We start from the raw sequence: 18993 nt of genomic DNA, 5'->3' as shown, positions 1-18993 counted from the left end.
TGCTGCTGCAGGCACTTGGGTTGGGGGGGAGGAGGAGGGGCAGCTGGGCCCTGCCCACCCTGGCCCTGCCCTTTGTCCTGACTTCTAGAAGGTCAGTTCTCTAGTTCTTCATTGTCCAGAGATTAGGCCCAGTGAGATACTGTCCCCCTTGCCCCCCTTCCCGCCAGTGCCTCTTTCCTTTAAGCAGCTCCAGAAAGCGGCCATTTGGAGGGGTAGAGTGGGAAACAAAAGGGTCAGGGGCTCAGGCAACCTGGGAGCAGCCTGTCCTGGGATGTGTGCCTACCTGGGGGCTTGGACACTCTTGGGAAGGCCTGGGAAGGGAATAGTGTCCCCTCTGGCCCAAAAACATTAGAAAAGGATGATGATAGAAGGGTGGCAACTGGAGCTGGTAACCTTGAGCTAGTGACTTAACTTTTCTAAAATCTAATTTGCTCTCCTACAAAATCAGAAAAATAATAGTGCCATGAGGTATCTTGGGGTCTTTGTAAAGATTAAATAAGGCAATGGAACTGAAGTGCTGAGCACAGAACCTGGCATCTAGGAAGTGCTCAGTAAATAAGTGTAATGGTGATGAAGGCATTGATGAGTAAAAGTGGAAGGACGAGGAGCAGATCCCCCATCTTTGTGTCAGTCATCTTATCTGCAGGGTGGGAGGACTGCGGGGATGACGGAGTTCATGACAGTCCTTTGTGAGGTCAAAGGCCTCACAGCCTGCCTCTTCCAGAGCTGGACAGGCCGGACCTGACCCAGGCAGTGACCAGACTCAGGAGAATTCAGGAACACGTATGGGGAGAGCCCCTGGGATGGTTCTTCTCCCACCTCTCACCCCTTGTCTTGAGATTACTGCAGGGATAAAGATGGATGGATGGATGGATGGATGGATGGATGGATGGGAGTAGCGAGTTACCCACATTGGCTACGGCTCAAGACTAGTGGCTGGCTGTGGTGGCTCACCCTGTAACCCCAGCAATTTGGGAGGCCGAGGTGGGAGGATCGCTTGAAGTCAGGAGTTCGAGATTAGCCTGGCCAACATGGTGAAACCCTGTCTCTGCCAAAAATACAAAAGTTAGCCAGGTGTGGTGGCGGGCACCTGTAATCCCAGCTACTCCAGAGGCTGAGGCAGGAGAATCGTTTGAACCCCGGAGGCGGAGGTTGCAGTGAGCCGAGATCATGCCACTGCACTCCAGCCTGAGCAACAGAATGAGACCCTGCCACAACAAAACAAACAAACAGCCAAACAAACAAAAAGAATAGTGGAGGTGGAAATGGCAGCTAAAAATGAACAGATACGCCAGCGACAGCCCACGTAGGAGGACTTGAATGCCAAATGGCTTGGAAACGAGCATGGGGAGCTGTTGAAGATCATGGGGTTTTTCAGTGGAGGAAGGGTGAGCAGACTGTAGAACTGGAATTCTATTGTCTTTGGGATTGACTGTGGGGAGCTCACTAAAAACAGCGCGTGGTATTAGCCTATGTCAGGGGGTTCTCAACCAAGGGCAATTTTGCCCCCCAGGAGACATTTAGCCATGTTTAGAAACACACAGCGGTGGGGGGGGGGGGGGTCTCTAAACATGGCAGCTACTGCGTAGAAGCCCGGGATGCTGCTTACCATCGTACATTGTGTAGGACCATCCTCACAATAAGGAATTCTCAGGTGCAAAATGTCAGTAGTGCTAAGGTTGAGGAACCCTTCCCTAGCTTGAGGGTGAGGCCCTCACAAGATGTTGGTGCTGGAGACCAGCAGAGCATCTGGGAGTTAGGCAGCTTAAACGACAGTTCTCCTGGCCCGACCCGAAGGTTTCCTGCACTGCTGATGAGTCCACAGGGAGTGTGGGGAGGATGGCTGAGGGGGAGCCTGGAGAGCACCCGTGTTCCATGATTGAGGCAGTCGGTGGACAGAGGAAGTGTACTCCTCTCCATTCTCCTCCTCACTGGCCAGGATCCCTGGCAGATCCCAGGCCCCAGCAACCAAGAGGGTTAAGAGTGGGTGTCTCTCTCTGAGTTTGGGGCTAGGTAACGCTGCATGGGGCACCACAAATATTAGACATCTCAGAGAAGGAGCAAGTAGGGTACTTGCTGAAACCCTAACATAAGAGGCTGAAGTCCCAACAGCATTCCCTGCAGTCTTTGGCGAGCGACAGGGACCTCTGGACCAGGGCAGTCTCCTCAGGGCAGGAGAAGATCGTGGCCCAGGGCGGTCTCCTTCTTCTGCATGGAAACAGGCATGAGTGAGCTGTTCCTTTCACCGCGAGGCTGCGCTGGGGCTGGGGGAAGCCCACAGAATGGGGATCAGAAATATGTTCCTATCCTGGCCAGTCACAGTGGCTCACGCCTAATCTCAGCACTTTGGGAAGCCGACGCAGGCAGATCGCTTGAGCTCAGGAGTTTGAGACCAGCCTGGGCAACATGGCGAAACCCTGTCTCCACCAAAAATACAAAAAATTAGCCAGGCATGGTGGTACGTGCCTGTAGTCTGAACTACTCAGGATGCTGAGGTGGGAAGATCACTTGAGTCCAGAAGGTCAAGGCTGCAGTGAGCCATGTTTGCGCCACTGCACTCCAGCCTGGATGACAGAGACCCTGTCTAAAAAAAGAGAGAGAAAAGATAGAAAAAAAAAAATCTTTAAAAAAAGAGTATAATAAAGAAATTTTTGGCCAGGTGGGGTGGCTCACACCTGTAATCCCAGCACTTTGGGAGGCCGAGGTGGGCAGATGACCTGAGGTCAGGAGTTCATGACCAACCTGGCCAACATGTCAAAACCCAGTCTCTACTAAAAATACAAAAACATTAGCCAGGCATGGTTGCACATGCCTGTAGTCCCAGCTACTCAGGAGGCTGAGGCAGGAGAATCACTTGAACCTGGGAGGCGGAGGTTGCAGTCAGCCAAGATCACACCACTGCACTCCAGCCTGGGCGACAGAGCAAGACTCTCTCAAAAAAAAAGAGAGAAAAAAAAAGAAAAAGAAATATGTTTCCATGCAGTTTCCCCTAGGGGAAGAAAGGCAAGGATATTTTCAGCCTCCTAGTTTGGTGGGGCAGGATCCAGGATGAACCTGATGGAGAGGTGAAGGAAATCACTGGGAGAGTTAAGAAAGTTACAGATTTCCCAGAACTGAGGCCCTGGATGCTGCTCGCACACCCACAAAGTACTGCAGGAAGTGGGAGGGGCCTCACAGGGGGCGCAGAGGAGAGAATAGGCACCACATTCTCACTCCCACTCCAGCATCAAGGCACTGCCCCAGCCTCAAGGGACTGCAGCAACAAGGGGTCTCTAACCAGCACCGGCCTTCCTGGTGGGCCTCAGCCCCCAAGGCCCACTCCCTGGGGCTGGTGATGCCAGCTGCCCCTCCCCTTCCAGCTCCTGGGGAGGCAGGGAACTCAGATACAAGACTAAATAGGTTCAACTCTTTGGGTTCCCGGGAGAGAGTCTTTGTCTAGAGCCCCTGATAGGAACAGAAAGCTGTCCCTTGTGTTGTTTTCTAGGGAGAAGGAGAAGAGGCTGGTGAGGGGACATCTGGTGTTCCTAAATGTCCTGGCCCTTAGAAGTGGTAAGGAGGGTTGGGATTTGGGAATGGCGGAAACCGTACTGAGAATCCTTGGAACAGCTGTCTAAGGAGTTTTTTGTTGTTGTTGTTTTGAGACAAGGTTTCAGTTCTGTCACCCAGGCTGGAGTGCAGTAGTGCAAACATGGCTCACTGCACCCTCCACCTCCTGGGCTCAAGCAATCTTCCCACCTTAACCTTCCTAGTAGCTGGGGGCCACAGGTGCACGCCACAATGCTCAGCTAGTTTTTTTTTATTTTTATTTATTTTTGTTAAGAAAGTAAATAAACAAAAGAGTGGCTATTTCATAACAGAACAGCCTTTTAAAAAATTATTTTTTATGCAGATGGGGGTCTCACTATGTTGCCCAGGCTGGTCTCAAACTCCTGGGCTAAAGTGTTCCTCCTGCTTTTGCCTCCCAATGTGCTGGGGTTACTGGCATGAGCCACTGTGCTCAGCCTAAGAAGCCTTTAAGAACCTATCTGAGTGAGGAGGGGATCATATAGATCAACCTGAGATGGCCCCCACACCCACTGTTAATTCAGGACTAATGACACTGCAAGTCCCAAAGAGAAAGAGATGCCAAGAGGAGGAATCCCAGGCAGAGAGAGGCAAAATCTCAGAGGCTGTTGGACAGGCAGGGAAAGGCTCCACCTCCAGTCTCTCTAGAACCGCCCTGCTTGACAGCAGGCAGGGTGGGGTCGGGTGGCTGGCCGTGAGTGTGACTCAGGTTTCTGTGGGCAGCCAAGGGCAGCCGGCAGGGAGGAGCCCAGACCGACAGACCGGCTGGCCAACTGCAGCTTTCACCTCAGCTGTCCTCTGTCCTGGGAATGCAGAGGGCTCTTCTCTAGCTGAGCTGGCCCTTGGGGGCTAGTTGACCCCTGCTTTCCTCCCCCAACCCCAACCAACCCTCAAGTTCCTTCCCAGAGCCCTCGGCCCTTGGCTGCCTCCCCTGTGGCATTACACAGGATGGAGAGTGAGGGGTCACTGCCTCTAGGGAGGAAACAGAATGTCTGGGGAAAAGGGTATAATAATGATTGGTCCTGCACCCTGAGGGAGGGACTGGGGGAACCCTGGGCACCAGCTTGCAGCCTGAGTGGCCCCCCGGCCCTCCCTAGCCTGGCTGGCTCATGTCTGGACAGGCTGGTTGTCATGGTGAGGGCTAGGGGCCAGAATGCAGCTGCTACAGTCAGGCTACCAGGCCGAAGTGAACGGAGAGTGCTCAGGGACCCCCCAGCCCAGCTTCCTCAGAGTTGACCAGCTGAGAGACCGCTGGAGCTGAAACCAAAGAGCTGTGGTCAGGGACTATAGACTTCCCCTTGGTGATGGGTGAGGGTTCAGCCAGCACATTCCCTTCGTGTTTCTGGTGCCTGTTTGTTGGCTTGTGTTTGGAGGACGGCTGGAAGGGAATACACGTTTCTTTTATGCGCCCAAGTGCTGGGCACGCGTGGGTCACCAATCTTTACAACAACTGAGAGAGATTTAGCAACTTGCCTAAAATGGCAAAGCTGGGATTAGAACTCAGAACTGACGGCCACGACAGTTAGTGATCTTTGTTTTCTGGGAACCAGGCAGTGTAGCTGTTCTAGGGGGAGGGAGGGGGAGAAAGTGACTTGAACTTTGTCTAAAAGACTGGATATTCCATCACGAGGCCACAGGTGGTAGAATGCAGGTGCTGGCATCATTTGGGGTTTGGGAACAGATGGCAGTCTGAAGAGAAAGACTAGCGAAATGCTTGGCACATAGTAGGTCATTAAGTATTTTTCTAACGAAGAAGCCAATTCTGTGTGAGTCATCGCTAGTTTTCTGGGACATCTTGGGAGCTTCTGGAGCTGAATCGCAACAGCGGAAGACGCTAGCTCGAAAGAGGGACTTTCCAAGACCACTCCTGGCGAGAGAGGAATTTGCGGAGCATCATCTCTGAGCCGGGCGCGGGGGGAGGGGGACAAGGGGGAAGCGTGTGTATGACCCAGGATTACCGAAGGCTGCGGACGCCACCCAGCGGCCGGGATGCTGCCCAGGGCAAGCTGGGCTCTACCAGGCAGGCGCGCGCGGAGCACTCCGGGAGTTGTAGTTGACTGCGTTAAGAGGCGATGCTGCCAAAGGGGCTGTTGGGCGTTGTAGTCTGACGTTTGTTGGGCGGGAGTTGCCCACGTCGGCGGGACCACCAGTCCCGTGGTGCCCCGCGGGTGGCCGCGCAGGCGCATTGAGTCAGTGCCGGTCGGTCTTGTGGGCTGAGGGGCAGCGGCTAGACTAGCGGCGTCTGCAGGGCTCGCCGAGCTAACCCGTGGCTAGGCGAGTGGGGCGGGGCGGCTGGCACCATGTCGAGGCAGGCGAACCGTGGCACCGAGAGCAAGAAAATGGTAACTTGGAGCGCGTGACCTCGGCGGGCGGGGCGAAATTGAGGCGTACAGGGAAGGGGCCCGGCGCCGAGCGCGAGGCGCGTTTGGAAAAGGGCCTTCCTGTGAGCTCTGGCAAGGGGAAACCTCTTGCTGGGTCACTCCGGGGGAGTTCCAGGCAGGTGAGGGGACCGTCGGAGAAGTTCCCCGGAGGAGATCCCTTTCCCGTGGAGACCCCGCTCCCAAGGCCTGAGTGCAGCTTTGTCCTAAGCCAACAACAACGACGGTAATAAATATCAATAACTGCCACTTACTGCTCTCTTACTGTGTGTTGGGCACCGGGCCACGCACGTTACAGCATCTCAGTTAATCTGCAGAGTAGCCCCCATCAGATGGATAACATGATTGCCGTTTTACAGCTTGGAGAGCTTACGTAATTTGCCCACATTTACACCTGGGAAGTTAGGATTTGGACCCGTGTTTAACTCCAAAGCTGATGCTTCGGACTGTTAGGCTTTACTCTTAGGCTACAGTGTCTCGTACTGTGGCGTGGGTGTTGTGAGAGATGTTCAGATACTGGTCGTGCCAGAAAGGAACGTTTTATTCAATGGAATAAGAGATGGGCCAGAGTAAGCAGTGAGTGGTGCCCCTCTAATGGAGTGGGTGGCTCCCTTCTTTCCCAGGGAATAGTTTGGACACCGTATGGTCCTATAAAGTTGGACTGGGGACTGGGGCTGCAGACTTAGGTCATTTTTCTTTTTTCTTCCCTCCCTCCCCCCCGACCCCAGACGAAGTCTCGCTCTGTCACCCAGGCTGGAGTGCAGTGGCACTAACTTGGCTCACTGCAACCTCTGCCTCCCAGGTTCAAGCAGTTCTCCTGCCTCAGCCTTCCGAGTAGCTGGGATTACAGGTGCCCACCACCACGCCTGGCTAATTTTTGTATTTCTAGTAGAGATGGGGTTTCACCATGTTGGCCAGGCTGGTCTCAAACTCCTGACCTCAAGTAATCCGCCTGCCTCGGCCTCCCAAAGTGCTGGGATTACAGGCGTGAGCCACTGCACCCGGCCAATTTTTGTATTTCTAGTAGAGACGGTGTTTCACCATGTTGGCCAGCCTGGTCTCGAACTCGTGGCCTTAAGTGATCTGCCTGTTCGGGCTTCCAAAGTGCTGGGATTACAGGGGTGAGCCACTGCGCCCGGCCAAAAGACAAGAATATTTTGTTAGGAAACAATGTCAGGTAAGGGGAAACACATGGACCTTGGTTGGAATTCTGACTTACTTGATTGATCTTCAATTTCTTTATCTGTAAAATGGGGATAGTAATGTCTACCTAATATTAAATGGGATGGTGTAAAATGTGAGGGGCATGGTAGATGTTTCTTTCTCCTTTTCTTGTGAGATGAGTAGAGGTCTTCCTGGTTAGTTTTTGTACTTTGCTCTCATTTTATCCATTTTTTAAACCTGAAATCAATGTTGAAATCTTTAACAAAAACCTGCAGACTCTACCCCCAACCCCCAGTATTCTTCGTTTCAGTGAAGTAAGGTAATTAGGGAGGGGCAGCAGCATACTCCTGCCCTCAAGGCTCTTGGAACTCCCTTCCTCTAGATAGTCACTTAGCCCACTCCTGGCTTCATTCATAGTTACTCAAATGTCACCTCCTTTGAGAGGCCTTCCCTCCTGATTACCTGCCTAATTCTCTAACCTCTAACTCTATGCTGGTTGTTCTCATAGCACTATTTAATTTTAAATGATATGCCCAGGCTGGAGTGCAGTGGCATGATTGAGGCTCATCCAACCTGACCCCCCAAGTTCAAGCAGTCCTCCCGCCTCAGCCTCCCAAGTAGCTAGTACTATAGGTGTGCACCACCATGCCTGGCTAATTTTTTTTTTTTTTTTTTGCCCAGGTTGGTCTCGAGGCCTTGAACTCCTGGGCTCAAGCAGTCCCTCCAACTCTGCCTCACGAATTACTGGGATTGCATTTGTGTTCCATTTAAGCTTTCCAAGACCTAAATTGTTTTGTTTTGTGTTTTGAGACAGAGTCTGGCTCTGTCACCTAGGCTGGAGTGCAGTGGCCCGATCTCAGCTCACTGCAGCCTCCACCTCCCAGGTTCAAAAGATTCTCCTGCCTCAGCCTCCCGAGTAGCTAGGATTACAGGCACCCACCACTACGCCCAGCTAATTTTTGTATTCCCAGGTTGGTCTCAAACTGCTGACCTCAAGTAATCTCCCCACCTTAGCCTCTCAAAGTGCTGGGATTACAGGTATGAGCCATTGCACCCAGCCTTCGCTTTTTGTTTCTTGAAGCACCAAAAGCACAGATTTCTTGAAATGAAAGTACACTCCACAGAGCAGGAGCAGGCTCAAGCAAACGGCTCAAGAGCGACCTAAATTGTTAATATGCCCAAATAACTAGATTTTAGTTTGTGCAAATGGAAACAGCCCTTTTGTCCAATAAACTTTTCCTTCGCCCCAACTATTGCAGAGTTCTGTGCTAGATGCTGTGGGAGATGCAAGGATGAAGTCCTAGTCCCTAACTTTGAGAAGCACATACTCTGTGAGGGAGACAGAGATGTATACCATATATACTGTGTATCTTCTAGCAGTGGAAAAATAAAAAGAAATGTATGCCATACAGAGGTGTAGTACCACTTGCACCTGAGTTCTAGTTTTACCACTTACTTGCCGTGTTACCTTGGGTAAGTTTGTTCATTGTTCTAGCATCAGCTTAATCATCATTTTTTTTTTTTTTTTTTTAAATAAAGGAAGTAGGCTGGGTGTGGTGGCTCATGCCTGTAATCCCAGCACTTTGGGAGGCCAAGGCGGGCGGATCACGAGGTCAGGAGATGGAGACCAGGGTGAAACCCTGTCTCTACTAAAAATACAAAAAATTAGCCAGGCACGGTGGCGGGCGTGTGTAGTCCCAGCTACTCAGGAGGCTGAGGCAGGAGAATGGCCTGAACCTGGGAGGCGGAGCTTGCAGTGAGCTGAGATTGGACCACTGCACTCTAGCCTGGGTGACAGAGTGAGACTCCATCTCAAAAAAAAAAAAAAAAAAAGACCGAGACCATCCTGGCCAACATGGTGAATCCCCATCTCTACTAAAAATACAAAAATTAGCTGGGTGTGGTGGTGCACGCCTGTAGTCCCAGCTACTCGGGAGGCTGAGGCAGGAGAATCGATTGAACCTGGGAGGCGGAGGTTGCAGTGAGCTGAAATGGCGCCACGGCACTCCAGCCTGGCAACAGAGCGACACTTCATCTCAAAATAATAAATAAAAAGGCCAGGTGCTGTGGCTCACGCCTGTAATCCCAGCACTTTGGGAGGCCGAGGTGGGTGGATCACAAGGTCAGGAGATCGAGACCATCCTGGCTAACACAGTGAAATCCCATCTCTACTAAAAATACAAAAAAAAAAGTTAGCCGGGCATGGTGGCAGTCGCCTGTAGTCCCAGCTACTCAGGAGGCTGAGGCAGGAGAATAGCGTGAACCCGGGAGGCAGAGCTTGCAGTGAGCCGAGGTCGCGCCACTGCACTCCAGCCTGGGCGACAGTGTGAGACTCCGTCTCAAAACAGAAATAAAAAAATGAAGTAATAATAGTATCTATATTATAGGGTTGTTCTAAGGATTAATTGAGAGAATGCATGTAAAGCTAGCAGTGTAACGGTGCACTCAGAACACAGTTGACACTCAGTAAGTGTCCTCTAGACGTGTTATTAGTAAAGCTAGTAACCTTCATGTGCCTGTATGGGGGTTGGCTCTGGAATCCCATGGACAATGAGACCTGCCCTTCTCTTTTGTTGGCTTACTGTGACCCAACCCAGTGTCTATTCCCCTGAGCTCAGGTGAGCTATTACTTAAGTAGTAGCACTTAGAGTCTCCATGACAGAAGGCTGGAGGGTAAGAAAGTTGGCTGGATTTAGTCTTGCTATTCATCCTCCTCCAGCTGCTAGAGGGGATTCACACTGGATTACCTATTTTGACAAAAATAGTATGAGTTTTGGAGCACTGGCTCTAAAGATCAGCCTCCTGGCTGGGCATGGTGGCTCACACCTGTAATCCCTGCACTTTGGGAGTTGGAGGCGGGTGGATCACGATGTCAGGAGATCGAGACCATCCTGGCTAACACAGTGAAACCCCGTCTCTACTAAAAAAAAAAATACAAAAAATTAGCCAGGTGTGGTGGCAGTCGCCTATAGTCCCAGCTACTCGGGAGGCTGAGGCAGGAGAATGGCATGAACCCGGGAGGCGGAGCTTGCAGTGAGCCAAGATTGCGCTACGGCACTCCATCCTGGGCAACAGAGCGAGACTCCATCTCAAAAAAAAAAAAAAAAAAAAAAGACCAGCCTCCTTAAGGAGATTTGACATTTTGTTTGGGGCACTAACTGGAAGAAAGTCCTCCTGAAAACTGTCAAGTGGTGTCTCACCTGAGTGTAGAGCTGGTTTCCTTTACTTTGTTCAGGTTGTGCCTGAAGTACTTGGAGATCATGTTAGCATAGCTGCTATAAATCCTGTGGTTTCTTGTCTGCCAAGCACATTCAAGTCCATTATCTTACTAGATCCTACCAACAACCCTGTGAATGGCATGACAGATTTTACTGTTTTACTGTTACTTTTTTTGAGTTAGAAGATTGAGGCTTAGCCCAGTGAGTTGATTTACCTAAGTACTCATAGCTGTTAAGCAGCAAGTCCAGACTCAGAATCAGGCTTTCAGGATCTTGCTGTGTCGTCCAGGCTGGAATGCAGTGGTGTAATCACAATTCACTGCAGCCTTGACTTCTCAGGCTCGAGCCATCCTCTCACCTCAGCCTCCTGAGTAGCTGGGATTACAGGCATGCACCACCATGCCCAGCTAATTTGTTCTATTTTTTTATAAAGATGGGGTCTCACTGTGTTTCCTAAGCTAGTCTCAAACTCCTGGGCTCAGATGACCACTTCTGATCCCTGCCTCGGCCTCCCGAAGTGCTGGGATTATAGGCCTGAGCCACCATGCCCAGCCAGAAAGTTGTCTATATTGATTCAAAATCTCCTTCTTTCTTTATTACTTGCCCCCCCACTTTTTTTTTTTTTGAGACAGGGTTTTGCTCTTATCTCCCAGGCTGGAGTGCAGTGGCATGATCTTGGCTCACTGCAATGTCTGCCTCCTGGGTTCAAGCAATTCTCCTGCCACAGCCTCCCAAGTAGCTGGGATTACAGGCGCCTACCACCATGCCCGGCTAATTTTTGTATTTTTAGTGGAGATGGGGTTTCACCATGTTGGCCAGGCTCGTCTCGAACTCCTGACCTCAGGTGATCTGCCCGCCTCGGCCTCCCAAAGTGCTGTACTTGCCCTCCTTGAACCTAGTTCAGGGTGTGCTCTAGCACCACACCACATGGAACCAGTTTAAGAATAAAAGTAAGTATGTATTTCTTGAGTACCTGCTGTGCAGCAGGTGCTCCACAAACATTATCTGATTGGAATTTCACTGGAATTACACAGTAACTCTGAAGGGCAGGTAACATTGTTACCACCTTACAGATGGGAAAAACTAATGTTTAGGAAGATTAAGCAGCAGCTTAGGATAACAAAGCTTTTTACAGGATAATGCTCAACTATAAGAAGGCCGTTGAGTCTCAGTTACTTAACCTGTCATCTGTAAAATGGGGATGAATAATACTTGTTCTGCTAACCTCTCATGGTTGTTATGAGAAACTGTTACAAAAATAGATGTGTTGCAGAAGCGATTCATGTTTCTGGTGGTAGCGGAGATGCGGAGATGAGAGATGCGGAGATGCGGTGCTTATGTTCAGTGAAGAGACTGGGCTGGTTGACCTTTATGACCTTTATGATCCCATGAGAACTTTTGTTTTAAAGGTCACAAGGGCTGAAAACCCAGGTCTTCAGACTCTGCAACCTCCTGTCACTTATCTGATTTCCTCTTCTGTTCTCTCTTGCTTACTCCCCTCTAAGGCCAAGAGTCTCCCGCTGTTTCTCAAACACACCAGGTATGCTTGTACCTCAGGATCTTTAGAATTAGTGCCTAGAATTTTTTCTAGACCAGCTATCTATCCAGATATCTTCATGGCTTACCAAATATCACCTTAGTAAGGCCTTCCCTGATTATTCGATTAAAGTTAACCACCCCCCAACACACACACACACACGTAAATACCCCCTAATCTGTTTTTGTGCTTTATTTTTCTCCATAGCACTTACCACCATCTGGCAAATCATGTATTTTATTTGGTTGTATTGTCTCTCCCCCTCCTGTTAGATACCCTGGTACACAGTAAATGTTGAATCAGTGATTTGTTTTCATTATACCGTAGCCCACTCCTATTTTGTTTATATTTATATTTATTTTTATTTTGTGAGACAAGGTCTTACTCTTTCACCTAGGCGGGAGTACAGTGGTACAATTACAGTTCACTGCAGGCTTGACGTCCCAGGCTCAAGCCATCCTCTCGCCTCAGCCTCCCGAGTAGCTTGGACTATAGGCATCCACCACCATGCCTGGCTAATTTTTAAAATTTTTTGTAAAGTTGGGGGTCTCACTATTTGCCCAGGCTGGTCTCAAATTCCTGGGCTCAAGTGATCCTCCCGCCTCAGCCTCCCAAAGTGCCGGGATTACCAGCATGAGCCACTGCACCTGGCCCTCCCTTCTATTTTTTAAAGCATAAAGTCCTTTAAGTTATACATTTATGTCACTCACAGTTCCACAGAAGATGAAGATAGACTTGCAAATCAAGAGAGGGTATGGAGAGCCTAACTCAGGGATCCCATTCCGAGATCCCAGGTATATGGATTCCATGACCACCAACAGATCTGTCCAGGACCTTGATTGTTTTTAATTGGTAAATAAGAGGTAGCTGCATGTATAAGGTGCTTGATAACATCATGATTTGCTTGTTACTTGGCATCATGGTGGCCTGAGGCTCTTGGAGTCTCCATCCAAGGGCTCATTAATAATGGAATGAAAGCTCTCCTGATTTAATGCAGTGGTGCCAATTTGCTGGACTGGTAACTGCTGGATTGTTTCCATCCATTCATGCTCAAACCATTCTAGTGCCAAGCCCTTGACTTTACTAAAAAAATCCTTCCCCTCCTTAACAGCTTCCCCTTAATTGCCATATTTGGTAAATAGTCTCTTGGAGACACTGATCTGACTGTTTATTTGAGTTCAAAGGGCCTCCTGATCCTGAAACTGATTTTCTTTGACTCTAGTGCAGCTAAGTTTTTTGGATATTTTTTTCTTCTGTTTTTGTTTTTATTGAGGAGGGTTTATTAATATTGCAGTTGTGGGGAAAAGTGGATAGGTTGACCATTGGCTTGGAAAGCTTTGATTTTTTTTCTCCCCAAATTACTTTTTTCAATAATTAGCTGTTTGTCCTTGGGCACGTTCTTTTTTTTTGGAGACGGAGTCTTGCTCTGTTGCCCAGGCTGGAGTGCAGTAGCGCGATCTCGGCTCACTGCAACCTCCTCCTCCCAGGTTCTGGTGATTCTCCTGCCTCAGCCTCCTGAGTAGCTGGAATTACAGGCACGTGCCACCACGCCCAGCTAATTTTTGTATTTTTAGTAGAGACGGGGTTTCACCGTGTTAGCCAGGATGGTCTCAATCTCTTGACCTTGTGATCCACCCACTTCAGACTCCCAAAGTGCTGGGATTACAGGCGTGAGCCACCACGCCCAGCCTCCTTGGGCACATTCTTTAACCATTCTGGGTCTCCGTTTCCTCATCTCTAAAGTGGGATTAATTCCTGCCTTTCCTGGATTACTGTGTTATCATGGGATAGATAATGAGATACAAGTAGAACGCAGTATTTAAGCAAAGGCATTCAAATTATTATTCCTGTAGCGCCCCCATCATCAGGCCATGGGGATGGCGTGAGGAGCATTGGGTTCTCAGAGCCTGGGCTTTTACATTTCTTAGACCTTCTTCCCCAGGAAACTTGAAGAGAGGAAGGTTCTTTGCTTCAAATCTGACAAGCCTCCATTCAGAAGGAAGAGTGTGGGTGGTTATCCTGATTTTTCAGCCTTATTTCTGAGTTAATTCATTGGTCCAGATGTGCTGTTAATGTTTCTCACTTTAACCCTGATAATGCCTTTCTCCCTGCCTGCTGCTTTCATTCTGTAGTCTTGGTATTTGTCACTCATTTCACCTTCTACATCAATTTCTTGGTAGATAAGTGACAGAATTATTATTATTTTTTTTTTGACGGAGTCTCGCTCTGTCGCCCAGGCTGGAGTGCAGTGGCGCGATCTCGGCTCACTGCAAGCTCCGCTTCCCGGGTTCACACCATTCTGCTGCCTCAGCCTCCCGAGTAGCTGGGACTACAGGCACCCGCCACCACGCCCAGCTAATTTTTTGTATTTTTAGTAGAGACAGCGTTTCACCGTGTTAGCCAGGATGGTCTCAATCTCCTGACCTCATGATCCACCCGCCTTGGCCTCTCAAAGTGCTGGGATTACAGGCATGAGCCACTGCTCCTGGCCCCAGAATTGTTTATGTGAGAAAGGGTTTCTGTGATTTTAACTGCTATGGTAATAGAAACCAGTTGATTCTGAAGAGTCACCTCTTTTCCTGGAAATATTTTGGCTGTGCGTTAAGAGGAACATTATTTTCTCCCATGCTGGTGACTTTGGAAAGGGGTTGTCATCAGTGCAATGAACTTGGTCTGGAACTTCCTTCCTTCCCCGTGGACTGGGCCCCTGGGTCCTCTGTTGCTCCTGGGAGGGGCCTTGGGAGTGCAGTTTACTCTAGGCCAGGACATTCTAAGACACGCAGAAGCCATTGGTCACACCTGCCAGCAACAGATTAGTTTGTAAATGTCTGTTTCAGGTGTTTCACAGCATCTAGTGAATGACTGTTGCTCTCATACCAGATTCTGGTGACCTGATCTGAGGCTTGACAGCTGTGGTGGAGACTTGGGTTGGCAGAAGCCTACCTTGGTGTGTTGGAAGAGTGATTGCTTAGTGCATGAGGTGCCTTTTACAGCCCATTTTGCAGTAGTTCTGGCTGCAGCCCTGCCGCTTTGACCTTGCGGGCCAAATTTCCTGGCTCCTCCAAAGGGGATGATGTTCTTTCCTCCAGACACAGAGGGAATCCTGACAGTTGCATCAAGGCTGATCCAGACTCTCCCCACACTTTCTCTTTTGTGCTGCTTGGTCCTGACTGCCTTTTGAATCTCTTTTAGAGCTCTGAGCTCTTCACCCTGACCTATGGTGCTCTGGTCACCCAGCTATGCAAGGACTATGAAAATGATGAAGATGTGAATAAACAGCTGGACAAAATGTGAGTGAGCTCCTTTATAGGAGAGACAGAAATGGGGCCTCCCAGCACACTGAGTCTACATTGTCCTTTAGAGCTTAAAACACGGTTCTCTCTCTTAGCCAACATTTTGGGTCCATTTCTCACTAAACTCATTTACTGAGATGTTTTTGAGATTATCCCCATTTTCCCTTTACCACTAACAACCTTATGTTCAAACATAAGACATTTAGACTCCATCATAGTCTCTTCTCTAACTTCCTTCCCAGGGGCTTTAACATTGGAGTCCGGCTGATTGAAGATTTCTTGGCTCGGTCAAATGTCGGGAGGTGCCATGACTTTCGGGAAACTGCGGATGTCATTGCCAAGGTCATTATTCTGGGCTACCTGTCCATGCTGGAGAATTGCTGCTGGGAGGCACTGCTTACCACTCTTTCTATCTCCCTTAGAGAGGCCTTTAATCTCCCAAAAGACTGGCTAGGCAGCTCTTTGGGTCAAAAAAGCATTCCAGGTCATTAGGGAATAGCATAGATTATTTAATCCCTGTGGATTAAAGCCCCACTGAAATCAAAGCCTGAGCTTTTCCACTGTGAAGGCGTAGCACAGTAGCATGGAGGTAAAGAATACAAGACTCGGTTGGGCGCAGTGGTTCACGTCTGTAATCCTAGCACTTTGGGAGGCCAAGGTGGGTGGATCAGAAGATCAGGAGTTCAAGACCAGCCTGGCCAAAATGGTGAAACCCCATCTCTACTAAAAATACAAAAGTTTGCTGGGCGTGGTGGTGGGCACCTGTAATCCCAGCTACTCAGGAGGCTGAGGCAGAGAATTCCTTGAACCCAGGAGGCGGAGGTTGCAGTGAGCCGAGATCACATCACTGCATTCCATCCTGGGTAACAGAGCAAGACTCCATCTCAAAAAAAAAAAAAGAATAGACTGACAAACCTGGCTCCAGTACTTACTAGTTCTGTGTTTTTAGGTAAGTTACTTTAAATTTCTTTAATTACCAGTGACCTCATCTTTTTTTTTTTTCTTTTTCTTTTTTTTTTTTTTTTTTTTGAGATGGAGTCTCGCTCTTGTTGCCCAGGCTAGAGTGCAATGGCGCGATCTCGGCTCACCACAACCTCCGCCCCCTGGGTTCAAACGATTCTCCTGCCTCAGCCTCCCGAGTAGCTGTGATTACAGGCATGCACCACCACGCCTGGCTAATTTTAATTTTGTATTTTTAGTAGAGATGGGGTTTCTCGATGTTGGTCAGGCTGGTCTCGAACTCCCGACCTCAGGTGATCTGCCCACCTCGGCCTCCCAAAGTTCTGGGATTACAAGCGTGAGCCACTGTGCCCGGCACCAGTTACCTCATCTTTAACATGAAGAAAATAAGAGCTACCCCCAGGGCTGTTTTAAGGAGTAAATGAATAATGGACATGAACATTTAGGTAAAACACTAGTGTTTAGCATAGTGTTGTGCATATAGTAAATGTTTACTATTACTAGTATTAGTGCTATCTATTATAGTATTAATAAATGACATAGCACCCATAACTGTGGTGTCAGTTACTTAAAAGTTGGTCTTTCTGTTGTAAGCTTGCTGGTCATACCTAAATCCTAAAGAGGATTGACAGTGGAGAGAGCTTTGTGAGAGTTTGGAATTAGGAGGGTGGATAGGGTAGGACTTTTTCTCCGCCCCGTAATGTGTATTCACTTTGAAGAAGGTGCATTCAGGTAGCGCAGACAGAGGACAGGGAAGCGGGTTAGGGCCTCTGCACTCAGGCAGCCACCGTGTCGAAAGACTACTGCTCCCACTGAGAAGTACAGGCAGACAGTGAGTGAGTTGTTGCTTACTTATATGATGCCTAGGAAAGAAAAATGTTTCTGGGAAAACAAAACAAACAAAGCAACAGCCAAAATTGTATGATGCCATGAAAGAGAGGTGCAGCATCATGTACAGATGCTTCTCCTTTGTTGCCCTGAGTATCTAAAGTGTCATCTTGTGGAGGCCACAGGTTTGTTCCTGAGCCACTTAATTCCCCTTTGCCAGTTCTGTCACCTTCCCTGTGGTACAGTTCCTGCTGCTCTTCCCCAAAGTGCTGTTGTGTGTCCCCTGACAGGTGGCGTTCAAGATGTACTTGGGCATCACTCCAAGCATTACTAATTGGAGCCCAGCTGGTGATGAATTCTCCCTCATTTTGGAAAATAACCCCTTGGTGGACTTTGTGGAACTTCCTGATAACCACTCATCCCTTATTTATTCCAATCTCTTGTGTGGGGTGTTGCGGGGAGCTTTGGAGATGGTGAGTGCAACTCTTTATCTTCTGGGACACCTGAAATGCAATAGGGACTTGATAAGTGTTTAAATGAATGAAAGAGAGAAAAGAAAGGGTTTTGGCTCACCCCAGCGTTTTACTGCCTGAGATGGTGATGCTGCTGAGGTAGGATCCAAGTCGGACATCTTTACATGGTGATACTCCTCCATACCAGGCTGGAAGGTGGTGCTGTCAGTCCCCAAAGCCCAGGAACATCCATTCTCAGATAGGCTTATTTGGTGACAGTCTCATTCTTGGGTATTCTTTGCTAAGTTTCTCCTTAAGGGTTGGAGCCATTGTCTTACGCAACGGAACGTTGGCGCTGTCAATCCTGTCCTTGTGGGAAACCAGCCCCCCTTTTTTGGCTGCTGTGGATGAGTCAGTTATGCCCCATCCCCACTGGTTCCCTAGAGGCTGTGGCCAGGCAGCTACCCCTTCATTTTCTCACTGTCCCCCAGGTCCAGATGGCTGTGGAGGCCAAGTTTGTCCAGGACACCCTGAAAGGAGACAGTGTGACAGAAATCCGGATGAGATTCATCAGGCGGATTGAGGACAATCTTCCAGCTGGAGAGGAATAACCATCCCTAGGACTCGAGGATAGCCAGCAGGAGCACTGCTGGAATCAGCAGGCCTCTGTGCTCCCTCTGCCCTCCAGAACTCAGTGACTCTTGAACATGGATGTTATATATTCTTACAACCTGTTTCCATTCTCCATTCAAATAAAGAGCAGACTGCGATATAGTCCATTTACCCCATGTGTGCACATTCAGGAGCGACAGTCTCTGCCCCCATTCCCTTGAGAGGGGCTGGATGTAATCACCCTTGGTTGGACTAGAAAGAGCTCAAACCATTTTACATTCCTGTTTGAATTTTTCCAAAGCAAAACTCACTTTGACCCCATTAAGAGGCAAGCCTGGCACATCTATCCCTGGGCCTTTAGAAAGCCATTTGCCTCAAATGGCTATAGGGTTGTGGGGTGGAGGGAGGAAGGGCTGGGAGGGAGTGGGGAGGAATTGCTAGCTGTAGTGTGACACATTGTAGTGTTTGCCAGGAAAGGAGCCAGTCATGCCGGAAACACTGACTTCTGGGAAGCCACCCAGGTCTCATTCCTCCCTGCTGTTTGGAGGCAACATCTCCTCTTTTTACAGAGGGTACATCCTTTTTTCTTACAAATTCTTCAATAAAGACACATTCTTGAGTGAAATCCCAATCGTGTCCTGTTTTCTTTCTGCTTATCCCCAGGTGTTTTGTTACAATGGTGTGAGGAGACCAGGTGGGTTCATGGGCCCTGTCTTTCTTTGACTTGGTTTAGCAGTGGCTTCTCTCCACAGACGAGAGAGTCTGGGAAACCTGGGAGCCAGTATAAGCAACTGAAGCCCCTTCAGAGTCACTTTTGGCTCTAGTGTGTGCAGCAAAATCTAGAAGCAGACCATTATTCCAGACATACCTAAAATGAACTATCCTGGGCACTTGGCCACCAAGTTGGAAGGTTTGGCTAGAAAGGCCATATAAACCCTATGGTCGTGGTGCTATTTATTGAGTGCTTACCACTTGAAAGACACTACT

The 18993-nt window shown here is 49.1% G+C and overlaps 1 protein-coding gene across 2 annotated transcripts; it reads left to right on the top strand.

Moving 5' to 3' along the window:
- Positions 1-5728: 5728 nt before the first annotated feature.
- TRAPPC3 (trafficking protein particle complex 3) lies at positions 5729-18637 on the top strand. 2 transcript variants are annotated; one of them, XM_003273270.4, is made up of 5 exons: positions 5729-5906; positions 15054-15151; positions 15397-15496; positions 17233-17415; positions 17886-18637. In XM_003273270.4, the coding sequence occupies exons 1-5, from the start codon at positions 5865-5867 to the stop codon at positions 18003-18005; spliced, it is 543 nt and encodes a 180-aa protein (XP_003273318.3). In that variant the 5' UTR covers positions 5729-5864; the 3' UTR covers positions 18006-18637. The 2 variants fall into 2 exon arrangements, with proteins under 2 accessions (XP_003273318.3, XP_030679287.1); XM_030823427.1 differs by having other exon boundaries at positions 5746-6168.
- The last annotated feature ends 356 nt before the right edge of the window (positions 18638-18993 follow it).

Source organism: Nomascus leucogenys, chromosome 12, assembly GCF_006542625.1.
Source record: "Nomascus leucogenys isolate Asia chromosome 12, Asia_NLE_v1, whole genome shotgun sequence".
Taxonomy (NCBI): Eukaryota; Metazoa; Chordata; class Mammalia; order Primates; family Hylobatidae; genus Nomascus; species Nomascus leucogenys.
The sequence above is the reverse complement of the archived record's forward strand: the minus strand, read 5'-3'. Positions and strand labels throughout refer to the sequence as shown.

Bases quoted from the DNA above. Each gene is read 5' to 3' on its own strand.
- TRAPPC3 (XM_003273270.4), top strand. From the start codon at position 5,865: ATGTCGAGGCAGGCGAACCGTGGCACCGAGAGCAAGAAAATG. The intron at 15,497-17,232 runs GTCATTATTCTG...GTCCCCTGACAG, and splicing joins CTGCGGATGTCATTGCCAAG to GTGGCGTTCAAGATGTACTT. The intron at 17,416-17,885 runs GTGAGTGCAACT...ACTGTCCCCCAG, and splicing joins TGCGGGGAGCTTTGGAGATG to GTCCAGATGGCTGTGGAGGC.